The sequence below is a fragment of the Solea solea genome, chromosome 17 (genome assembly GCF_958295425.1).
Source record: "Solea solea chromosome 17, fSolSol10.1, whole genome shotgun sequence".
Lineage (NCBI taxonomy): Eukaryota > Metazoa > Chordata > Actinopteri > Pleuronectiformes > Soleidae > Solea > Solea solea.
In genome coordinates this window covers 940524-953440 of record NC_081150.1, presented here as the reverse complement: position 1 = coordinate 953440, position 12917 = coordinate 940524, and the positions used below count along the sequence as shown (strand labels likewise).

Below are 12917 nucleotides of genomic sequence, written 5' to 3'. Positions count from 1 at the left end.
ACTCGGCACACACATACAGCACAAGTCATAACTCACGGTGGATGACCCATCTCACATTTGTGCCAACAGCTGTACACTGCACATTTTCAAAATATGTTCTCTCTGTTTGTGAGATGGTGCCATCGAAAAAGAACAATTCCACATTTAGAATTTGAGCAAAATGAGAAGACCAGTGTCATCTCTGTGTAGTTCAGGGATGCTTATGGTGCGTTCCATTTGTAGTCGGAACTCGGAATTCCTGACCTCGCATAAAAACTGTCTAAACAACTGTAGCAGTTTTGTCAAACACATGAAAAACAACCACAAAACATGTTGAATGATAAACAACAAAACCTGTTCAAATGCAATAATTAGTAACACTGGTCAGTTAAGAATGAACTTATCTGAGACCGTCTTGTGCAGTTAAGTTTTGTGCATATGTGCGATGGGTCTGTCTTTTATTAGAATCTCAACAGTAACATTTCAAAGAATCTAATACGTAACAATCACAGTGTAAAAGCACAACAGGCCAAACCGTCACTCTGTTCTGTTGTGGGTCCATTCACCAAATAGGCTGCTAAATGTTCCTATTGCTAATGAAATACACAGTAAACAAGCCAACAGACCCCAAAGCATTTGATACATGACATGGAAGTATTTCAGATTTTGTATTTTTTAATTTGTTCTGCTGACTCTGTTCAAGTTACTTCCAATAATAAACCGCTGGTTACCATTTACTGTCCTGTTGATTTCTCTTTGCTCAGTTAAAGCAATATTTTGTAGAATGATCTATAGTAGCATAAACTACAGCTTACATTTGGGTTCACCCATGGTAGAGAATTCATTTTTAACTTACTCAGCAAATCCATCTAACCGAACTCCATGAAAGGACACAGAATACAAATAAAACCAAATAATGTAAACCGTCATGGAGTAAAACTAATTCTGCATGTAAATCGATGCCAAAATATGTCGTCATATCTTTTCTTCTTTGTATTATACACAAAACACATAAAGAAAGAGATTTACCATAATTCCCACTAGGCCTTGACCTGTTTGCATATGAAAGTGAGTCATTAGGACCTGACATAACTAGTTCTCAGTAGATGAATTAGGCCTTGTTTAGACTGCAGCCCAAATTGGATTATATATTGCAAGTGATCAGATCTGATCAGATCAGATCAGTGTGTCCGTATTGACATTGTCTAGTCTAATCTCACACATGGATATCTAGTAAAATAACTATTACATTTTTAAACTATTGTCTTAACTATTGCTTAATGCGCCTCTAATTAACTTCCGTCTCTCTAGATCTACATCGTTGTTGTTGTTGTCATTCGAGCGACGCATAACCCACTGGGATTCCACTGCATGTGTGTAAATAACAAATGGTGTCAACACGAGGGCTTTTATTCTGAAATAAAGCAGACGATCATCTTGTATCTGTGTTGCACTACATGTCCTGCTCTGAATTCTGCCGAATTGAAGTATTGTGTTCCGTCATCCAACAAAAATAGAACATATGTTATCGATGGAGCCGGTACACAATGCAAACAGAGTCGGTGGAAGATGACACATTGATTAAAGTGGAAGTATCACTTCTGATACCGCGACCGAGATGCTGTGCAACGAGTAGCATTCAGTGGAGTCCTGTAAATGTGTGTGTGTGAGTGACCAAGACGTTCAGATTGAAATGGATCTGTTAAAATAAGACCAGAATCACATTCGAAGTCACCTCCTCATGTGGTTTGAATCAACTTTGGAAATTTGGATCTCATGTGTTTTTTTTTTGGCTGTCAAAAATCAAGATAGATTCAATCTGGATATGCTTAAAAATATGATTTGGGCTGAAGTCTAAACAAGGCCATTGTACTGGGATCAACGAGAACTTCTGTTATGCTCACAGCTACAGTACTCGGCTTAAAATAAACCTGTGGAAGTGACTGATTCAATTAACGGCAATTAGACAACAGACTTTTCGGTTTTGGCACTAGTTGTATTTTTGACCTTGAAATTTGACCTTCCAGTCTTGGCACTGATTAGTGTCATGTATCCAAATATCAGTCTTGTGTGAGTGTGTTTTAAATATTATGGCACGAGTTCCACACCGACAAAAGAATAACTCTACACAAGGCTTTTAAAGCATATATTATGTCACTCTGGTACTGCATATGAATGAAGCACAAGTAGTTCACATTTTTAATCACTCAAAGAGCACATGTCACCGCTGCACCAAAATAACACAGAGAACATCTAACATAGTGTTTATCATTAATTATTACTATTATTATTATTATTATTAGTAGTAGTAGTAGTAGCGTTGTTTCCCAAAGTTGTGTTTTACGAAACAGCCAACACAAAGGACAGCATTGTGCCACTTTTTTAGCAGCAATGACCTGAAAAGTAAAACACCTTCCATTAAACTAACACGGGGGGGAAACAGTAAACCTCAAAACTTTAAGGGGTAAGTCAGGTGTTTTTGAAGTGTGGTTTGTACTTCTTCTTCTGAAGTCTTAATACAGTCCTGCGTATGTGATTATGAACACGGATAATCACACATAATTACAGCTGACAGTGCTGTAAGCGCACCCCTGCTCAGAGACACAGTGGCTTGCTCTCACTCAAACACGGCTACCAGAAGGGCCAACAATAGGATCACCGTACAGAATTGATGCCATAATAAGAGTATGTTGTTAGAAGAACGACTTTACAGTCTTTTCCAACAGGAAAGTGTGAAACCGCTCACTCTCCTGCACCAAATTCCACAGAGAAAATCACAGATTTGAGTTTAGTTTGGACGAAGCAGCAGCTGTGGACCAACTGCTGTGTCCATCATTAGGGTGGATTATGTTATATTGTTGATTCAGGGTTTGATTCTTTGTTAGGGTTTACTACATCAGTGAAACAAACTTACCAAATGAGGGAGCAGGAGACCTATTAGCTAAAATCACTGATTTTCTCAATGGACTTTGGTGTGGGAGAGTGAGTGGTCAAGAAGGATGCCTAACGGCGAGATAAAGCTTTTTTTTTTTGGATATCAAAGACATTAACTGGTCTAAAATTTGATTGGGTGAGCGTTTAGTTAAGTGGTGAACATCATTTTTAACCACTTAAGCACATGCATGTCAGCACTGACTCTGTGTCATCACCGTATACGGTCACGCTTCAAAAAGCCTTCAACAATCCCTTTAAGGTGAGTCAATGCATACAGTCAAACTAAATCTTTTTTTATTTTATTTAAAAAATAAGGGGTGTGAAACATAAATACTGTCACAATGAGGGACAGACACTGTGACTGTCAATAACATTCTTGAGGTAATCACTTAAGGAGAAAGAAGAGGTTCCCTTTTATCCCCCAGAAAAGTTTTGAAACACAATCAACCATAGAAAATAAAGAGGGGGGGGGGGGGGTGTCACACATTTAACACTACATCTCTTATTATTACTGTATGCAGACACGCACACTTATTTTTGTGGTACACAGTACACTAACCACGAAACAACGTTCAGGCGTTATTACAGAGATACTGTGGCTTACATTCACATGGTTTCTCTGAATGTGTGTGAGGACTTGATGCTTCCTGTGCTCCACAGATGGCGGCGGGCGGGGGTCAGGTGGGAGACTACAGGCAAATATGGAGGCACATTCCTCTCCTGAGGCAGAGGGGGTAAGGGAGGACTTCTTTTTTTTTTTTCTTTCTTTCTCTCAAACCGTTTTCCTTTTTTTTCTCTTTTTTTTTTGTTTTACTTCTTTACGACAGACTCTCGCACCACTTCAGCAAAGAATCCGGGGGCCGGGGGTAGTAGCCGGTGGTGCAGGGCTTGTCAGGAGAGAACCTGGGGAACTTGAAATCCAGAGGCAGATCTGGAAAGATCAAACAGAAGAGTCAAGTGCACATGTTACGCTGCTGTGGCTACTCAACAGAAAACACTCCATTTTTGATTTGCTTTGTTCAGAACTGCACTATCAAATAATCCTATTTTTACCTCCAAGGATAAAATGAATATCATGACTCAATGAACATTGAGGGTTTTGGACGAGGGTAGTGCTGGGATTCAGTTTGAGGCACAAAAGAAGAACGAGAAAAAAAACTAATATAACTGATACACCAGGCCAAATATTCATATATTACTTAACAAATGAAGGGGCTCTAAAGTAAAGCAACAGTGGTTTAAAAACTCGCAGATTTTCTCTGTAGGATTTGGTGCAGGGAGAGTGAGCGGTTCACGAAATGACACTAACTTAATTTTCCAGACAGAATAATGTCTCTAATGAGCCAAACTGGTTCCCAGAAAATGAACTGTCATTTTTAATAAAGTCAATCCCAAATGTCCTAAAAAATATAGATTAAAATGTCCTGTAAAGTGCTGAAAACGCTGAGTGAGGGAAACCCCACGCATACAGATCTGTAAACAACTGTAGACCACCAGTGTTGGTGGAACTGGAACACTTACATCCAGATACAGACACAACAAATAATCTCAGTGAGAAAACAGCCCTGAGCTCATCATTATATGGGAGACACACACACACACACACACACACACTAACTGCTCTGCAACAGAAGAAGAAGAAGAAGCTGGAGCTGATTCTGACTCACATCTGGCTCTGGTTCAGCCCCTGCTTTTGCCTCTCATGACTGTTGCTGAGACGAGACACAAAAGATGGAGAGAACGTTTGATGTGGGGACAGAGATTTTCCACCACGATCTGTTTAAGCATTTTTTTAATCTCTGTTTTTACACAGTGAATTTGAATCTCATGATTGTTCTAAACAACGCTTTCTGTGCGACGTAGTCCACAGATTTACTGTATCGACAATAGAGTTTAAATTAGTAATATTCAGTAATTTGATGTTAAAGGTAAGGATTATATATTATGGTCTTAGACACATAGTCAGTGTGTTACAAATAATTGTGTGACTGTGCAGCAAAGGGTGGGCGTGCACAAGCTAAACAAAAACATAGCTTCCATTGGGGACAGCAGAAAAACAAAAAACATTTTTTGCCCCCAGGTCACAAGAGTCGCTGGTTTCCTGCTGCTTAGATCATTTCATTTGTGATAATTGTTTAAGTCTGAATACAATCCATAAAGGAGGCAGCAGTGGATCAACAGTTTGTTATGCGAGGTAAAAACTGTAGATCGTGTAGAACGTGAAGTGGCTGAAATAACTTTATGTTATTGCTGAATAAATGAATGCAGATGAGAGACAATATTTAGACTTCTGTCTCTAGATCAGACAAAAACAGCTTGGAGAACCCCAGGAGACTTGTTTGTATTTCCCTTTATGCTGTCATTTTATTTCATTTTCACAGCTTTTCCTTCTGTAAAAACTAAAACGCTGCATAAAAAAACTTCCTAAATTAACTGCCTTCTTTTTTATTTAGCACTATTATTACCTTTAACTGCTACACTCACAACTTTATTGCTCATGTTTAAAGAAGCAGATGCTCGGTCATAAAGCTACAGATCTTATTTTGAATGTGTAAGTAACTAAGGTTCCAACTTCCTGTTTATGTTACACCTACAATATTTGTTTTGTGTCGAACTTGGACTTTTTATTTCATAATTCTGACTTTTTATTACATAGTTCTGACTTTTTATCTCATAATTTAGAGTTTTTATTTCATAATTATGACTTTTTATCCGTGGGTTATGACTTTTTATCTCATAGTTATGACTGTTTATTAAATAGTTCTGACTTTTTATCTCATAATTTAGAGTTTTTATTTCATAATTATGACTTTTTATCGCATAGTTATGACTTTTTATCTCATAGTTATGACTTTTTATTACATAGTTCTGACTTTTTATCTCATAGTTCTGACTGTTTATCTCATAATTATGACTTTTTATCTCATAATTCTGACTTTTTATCTCATAATTCTGACTTTTTATTACATAGTTATGACTTTTTATCTCATAATTCTGACTTTTTATTACATAGTTATGACTTTTTATCTCATAATTCTGACTTTTTATTACATAGTTATGACTTTTTATCTCATAGTTCTGACTTTTTATTACATAGTTCTGACTTTTTATCTCATAATTTAGAGTTTTTATTTCATAATTATGACTTTTTATCGCATAGTTATGACTTTTTATCTCATAGTTATGACTTTTTATTACATAGTTCTGACTTTTTATCTCATAGTTCTGACTGTTTATCTCATAATTATGACTTTTTATCTCATAATTCTGACTTTTTATCTCATAATTCTGACTTTTTATCTCATAATTCTGACTTTTTATTACATAGTTATGACTTTTTATCTCATAATTCTGACTTTTTATTACATAGTTATGACTTTTTATCTCATAATTCTGACTTTTTATTACATAGTTCTGACTTTTTATCTCATAATTTAGAGTTTTTATTTCATAATTATGACTTTTTATCGCATAGTTATGACTTTTTATCTCATAGTTATGACTTTTTATCTCATAGTTATGACTTTTTATTACATAGTTCTGACTTTTTATCTCATAGTTCTGACTTTTTATCTCATAATTCTGACTTTTTATCTCATAATTCTGACTTTTTATTACATAGTTATGACTTTTTATCTCATAATTCTGACTTTTTATTACATAGTTATGACTTTTTATCTCATAGTTCTGACTTTTTATCTCATAATTATGACTTTTTATCTCATAATTTAGAGTTTTTATTTCATAATTATGACTTTTTATCGCATAGTTCTGACTTTTTATCTCATAATTTTCGACTTACTTTGAGGATATTTTTATAATCAAGGCTAAGTTTGACCTTCCATATGCATGAGATGAATTGGACACTCTAAATTGAATGTGTGAATATAAAAGTGATAGGTTGTTGAGCGTGTCCCCCGTCTTTTGCACGATGGCAGTTGTCTCCATAGCTTCTTCTCCACATACCTGCTATGTGCTCCACACTAGGAATGGCCATAGTGCTGTATTTGTGAATGCACTGGCTGCACCAGGTCAGTTTCTGGCTCTCCTCGTCTTCTCCTCCACTTCTGTATACGTCGACAAAGTACGAGCCCCACTGGTTGGACACGTCAGAGGGTGACTTCATGCCCTGCTCCTGTGGAGGCAAACGACACACACACGGGGCAAACTGTGTAACCGTGCGTCAGGACTCGTCTTCAGACAAGTCCAGACCTGATTAAAGGAGGTGGGAATTCTACCCGGAGCACAGGGGAATATGTGGGAGACTTTAAAGTGGCTTTAACCCACACAGCCTTCTGGGTAACTTTTCAGAACGGCGGTGAATCATAATTCCTGAGAAATCCCCCACTCACTTATTCAGAACATCAATGCCTTTTTCTAAGCAGAAAGAGCTGCAATCGCCGTGACAACAGGAGGAGAGCGTGAGGATGGTTCAAGATACGTGTGCCTTACAGAGAAATGGGTGTTTTGCTTTGTAATGTCAGCCTAATCATTAGGGACTGTTGCATAACACAGACACCACAAGAGGACGAGAGAAAAGAAAAATATGCAAAGGAAGATGCAAGCTATGAAGATTTTTATCAAGTACGTCTAAAAATAATGTTTGAAATGGATCCAGAAACAGAACAAAGTCAGACAGCCGGAGGTATCGCCACGCTTGAAGTTGAGAAATTGAACCTGTTGAAACACAAGCCACTGACCTACTTTACCTCGGATCGACTGTGATTCAATTAATCACAAAAGACACTTAAAAGCCCTGAAGCAGCAAATAGTTCTTTGTCTGCCTCTCTGCAGTCTCTGCAGGCTCTGCAGTCCTGCGTTAAATCAGCCTGGAACGGCCTTATTGGCTCTTATTTTGGTAGGAAATGTGAATGTAGTCGGCTGTAAGGTTGTCACGGAGCTCAAAGCAGAGAGCCACGTTCACACCGGGTGTCGTGCAGATATTACAGAAGTCAAAGCACAGACAGTAATAGAGTAGACACCAAATTCGCCTCGGCTGGGATGGGTGACGTGAAGATTTTAGCCACTTAAAGGATAACTTCACTGATTTGCATTTAGCTTTGTATTACTAGAATAGGGCTAGTGTTTTTGAAAAATGATGCTTCCGAGAAATATCTTCATTCTTTGTTTTGCTACGTGCCCACCAGTGACACTTGGTCCGAGCCTTGAAACTGCAGCACTAATTCTGCACTCCTGTTCCCCTATGACCCACTCGTAGGGGAACGGGACCTCATTCCCAGGATGTAAACAGTGTCCGCCATCAGTAACAAAGAAAACAAGGCGAAACTGAGGTTGGGAAGCACAATTTTTCAAAAATACTACCCTATACTAGAAATACAAAGCTAAATGCAAATCGGTGAAGTATTAACTAAGTAATAACTACACTGGCTTTAGTCTACAACATTATACCTGGCCATCAGTCAAACTTTTTCAACAGGAAATTGTAGTTCGTGTCACTCTGGTCACTGCTCACTCCTCTGCAGGAAAGTCCAAAGAGGAACTTGGTCTTTTTAGATCCAAAGGAAGGATTTTAAAGTCCAAACTGACAAAATTAGACATTTGAATTTGCTGATGGAGGCAGCAGTGGAACGACTTTGGTGATACCTTAAGATATCAGAGACTTAAGCAGGCGTTACATTTATTTTTGTGAGTCTTTTGTAAAGTGGCTTAAATCTGTTTTTCCTGGTGATGTTTATTTGGCATCCATGTTTTATAGCTCAAACAATTGGTCCAAAAGCCTCAGCATTGATCGGTATTTTGGGGAAAAATAAAAAAAAGGTCTTGGTGTTTCTTGCCAAAAGATGAGTGTTCCCATTTGTGACTGTCAGGGTTACAAAATACTGAGCTTTTAAAACCTTCTGTGTAACATGTGGGTGCAATATCTCTCCAGCTGTTTTGTGCATAAAATAACTTGGAATACAGAGTTTGTATGCATTAAAAAAGTTGGTGAATCGATTAATCAGTGTTTCCTATTAATTATCTAGACCAGGGGTCTCAAACTCAAACTACCCTGGGGGCCAAGGAGTGTCTGGTCATGAGGGGGCCGGTCATGTGACAAAAAAGTCCAACTATGTGGGAAATTAGCGTGAAATCATATCACAATATCTCGTCACCATAATGCAAATTCTGTACAACACACCTCCCTTTTAACAGGAAGAAAATATCTGACAGAAGCAGACTCAAACACGTGCGGCCATCTGCCTAGACGGGTTGTGGTGAAAGGAAAAATGGGGGACATTAGAGGAGAGAAAGGACAAGGGAGGTGAAGACAGAAGAAAGAGACCAAAACCCGGTTCTTATGAAGCAGAACCACATTTCTGAGGAACTGAATTGTGGTTATGGTTTAAGTGGTGAAGGATAAGGCTTTAATAAATGGGAGTCATTGTGAGTCCTTAAATGTATAGCAGTGCAAACCTGTGTGTATGGTGGTGGGGCCACTAAACGGAAACAGCTGCTTCAGTGAACATACCTCAAACTTTCCCTTCTTCTCCAGCGGCTCCACTTGGGCCTCATTAGACATCGCCGCGTCGCTCTTCTGGATCCCCTCCCCCTCCATTTCCTCCACTATCATCACTGTTTCCCACTTCCCGAAGCTGCTGGCGGGGAACATGTCTGACCTCATGCTGTCTCCAAAATACACCACCTGAAGGGGTGAAGAAGAGAAGAGTCAGGGACGCTGAGGACAGCTGCGTTTATTGCCGAGTGCAAAAGTAAAAGTTCAAAAGCTGTGAACGCTGACATGAGTCTCACGCCCCCAAACCCGCCCCCCCACCTCCTCCTTCACAGTGGGCCAGACCAGACGCGACGAGGCTGCAGAGCTCGTTACAACCTGGTTGACCTTCACACACTTTATGCCCCTCACATATGGACAGAAGCACAAGTTGAGGCAGGTTTCACTGAAGTGCAGACACACTTTCTTTGTCTTCCCTATGTATGGGGAAGGAAATGGTGTGAGGAGTTTAGGGAGCTGGAGAAAAGACAGTCTGCTTCTAATTATTTCTTATTTATTTGTACATTCATGTTTATTGCTGCGTATTGTTCTCGTTAGATAACTTGTTGTTTTATTTCTCCTCTCTCTATCCATCAAATGATCAGTCTCTTGCGTACGTAGCTTCCTCTGGCATTATCTCGATGTAAACTCTTCTTCAGCCAAGTTTCCCTCATTGGTTTGAGCAGCGCCACTGTGAGGAGACATGAAGTAGTGAAGCCCGGCGAGTGAAACAAGCAGCGACTGTTTACTTTAGAGCGCCTTCATTTGTTCATTAAATGATCAATATTAAATATATATACCTGGTGTATCATTATGGTATCGCACAAGGAAGGACGATGATATATTACAAAATCTATATTTTGACCCACTCCTATTAATACTATCAATACAAGAAAAGAGTTTAGCATCTAGGCAGTCGCTCGTGTCCGAGCAGGAGTTCCATATCAGATCCTTTGGGCCTCAAATGTTTGGGGAGCTTGGCTCGGAGGAGGACTGATTTAAGATAAAAATGAGTCAAAACGGCAGTTTCATCACTGTGACTGGCTTTTTTTACACAAGGCTCTGATTTTGTCCATCTCTGGATTTAAAAAAGCAAAAAAAAATACTGCTTCCTGTAATAACTCTTCCTCTTTGACTACATGCTAAAAAGAAATTGGGGGACAAAGTTCACAGAGGACACACACACACACAAATGTGTGAGTTTACTTGAAACCAGTCTTCCACTAAAGAGGGTGTAACTACATGTTTAATTTAGTGAGCTCAGCCGGTGAAAGCATGAGATTAACTGGGATTAAGAGGAGAACTGTGGACTTTATCCTGCAGTGTTTTACAGTGAGGCTGCTCTACAAAGACACTCAATGATTACACTGTTTCACAAGTGAGTGACGCACGAAGACGCTCTGTAAGTTCTGTAAAGCACTCTTAATACAAAATATACATCACATGTATACACAGCAATTTAATGTTTGTGTGTGTAACTCATTTTCCTTCTTTTAATCTTATAATGACACAAAATAGTTGTTAATTGTTTTTACCTCAGAGACTTTTAATTATCCTTGAATTATGTTTCTACAAATAAGATGTGTGCACCACTCACTTTCCTGTTTGACCAAAATAAGAGAGCGCCACCAACTCGCCAGGAAAGTGCTGTGCTGCATTATGTGTGTTCAGTCGTTTGTTATACGTCATGGGGAAGTTTGTTTTTTTCATTTGTGTCGTTACATTTTTATTCTTTCTTGTTATACGTCAACTTTACTTTACTAAAGGACCAGTGAGTAAAATGTAGGTGAACTTATTTCCATTGGGCAGAAAATTGAAGATAAAATAATATAGTACATACATATATTTATACATATACATATATATATGTATAGGTATGTAATAATAATAAAGTACATGTCATTTATTATAAGTGCATTGTATGAGTGATTGTGCCTTTTCCATTTATATTAGGAGCCGTCAGGATCAGCTCTACTGAGGCCACTATTTTGGACCACCATGTTTTTATAAAAGCCAGAGATGTATAAAGTACTAGAGACCAAGTTTAGTAAAAGTAAAAGTGACTTCAGTAGAAGTTGAAGTGTTCTTTAAACACCACACTTATAGTGGACCCGGTACTTAAGTACTTAAGTATTCAACATTCTTAGGTATTGAACGTAGTTTATTTTAAAATTTACTAGTCAAGTACTGAAAGTAAAAGTAGAAGTATAGTACTAGTAAACATTACCTAGCTGCTAAGTGGCAGGAACAGCAGGTAACTAGCCACTCAGCTAGCACTGAGTGATAACTGCTGAGCCATTAGTGTATTATATTTGTAACATACCTTGATATATTTCTTCAAAATCAAAGGAGAATTTTCAAAGACCATTATTTCACAATCTTTTAGGAGGCGGAGTCAGCATTTCATTCAATATGAACGCTCTTTTACGCCGACTAATGAAAACATAGACTCTAAGTAGGGCCAGGGGTGGAGCTCCTTCCTCAACACCTGTCAAGGGCGAGGCAGAACAAAGGACTCAAGGCAGGATTCTGGACACGATTCAGTTGGTAAACAGAGTTTATTACCAGGCAGAGGTTCTAACACAGGAGGACACCAGATCTGGCAGAGGTACAAAAAGGCGAGGTCAAAAAGGCAAGCAAGTTTCAATACATGAAAAGACTAGGACTAAAGAACGCTGGAACGTGAGCTGTGAACATCAAACAAGACACAGACACACAGAGACACAGAGGGGAATATAAGCAGGGCTTGACTGGGGAGTGATTGCATGCAGGTGTGGGAGACACAGTCAGGGATCAGGTGCACACAGACGAGGAAGGGGGCGGGGCAGACAGGAACCTGAAACAGAGACAGGGGGTGAGTGATTTCAAAATAAAACAGGAAGACAAGACATGGAACATGAAGGTAAAAAAGCAAAGACACTTAACTGAAGTGACAAATCATGACAGCACCACAATCACTCGAAGAAGTTGAAGGTGTTGAAGGTGGAGTTTCTGGTTCTTCTTCCATCTTCCATCAAGTGTTCTCCATGCATTCAGGCAGCAGCAGAGTGAAAAGCACTTGATTCGCTCACTGATGAGCCAGCTTCATCAAACCTGGTGACAGAGCCATCTACAGCTCTCGCAGTGATAATGTGGCTTTGGAATGATTGAAGAAATGTGTCGGAGTAACAGTATCAAACTCATCGGAAATATGTAGTGACGTACAAGTGGAAGTAGGAGAAAAAACAATACTCTGATAAATCTCTTTATAAATATACATCTCTGATAAAAGCCCACAGTGTGTGAGTTTTTATGTTAACTGCAGGTCACACAGTTTCTCCATAACACCCAAAATAAAATAAATATGAATAAGAACTACAAAAAGACAACTGTTTGATATTTGATTGCTGTTAACAAAGGAAAACAAAAAAATGTGAAGGCCTACTTTGAAACAGAACACAGAACTATTGTCGACCTATTTGACTCCTTCCATTGTTTGGGGAAAATGAATGAAATAAAACAATATTTGGACGTG

The 12917-nt window shown here is 38.7% G+C and overlaps 1 protein-coding gene across 1 annotated transcript in view; it reads right to left on the bottom strand.

The window, feature by feature from the left end:
* Positions 1 to 2110: 2110 nt before the first annotated feature.
* Positions 2111 to 12917, bottom strand: part of nt5dc1 (5'-nucleotidase domain containing 1) — a 68845-nt gene continuing 58038 nt past the window's right edge. The window contains exons 10-12 of the mRNA XM_058613182.1: positions 9383 to 9556; positions 6880 to 7048; positions 2111 to 3844 (exon numbers count right to left, since the gene is read on the bottom strand). Of these exons, the coding sequence (XP_058469165.1) occupies positions 3732 to 3844; positions 6880 to 7048; positions 9383 to 9556 (456 nt within the window). The 3' untranslated portion in view covers positions 2111 to 3731. The remainder of the gene's footprint in view (positions 3845 to 6879; positions 7049 to 9382; positions 9557 to 12917) is intronic.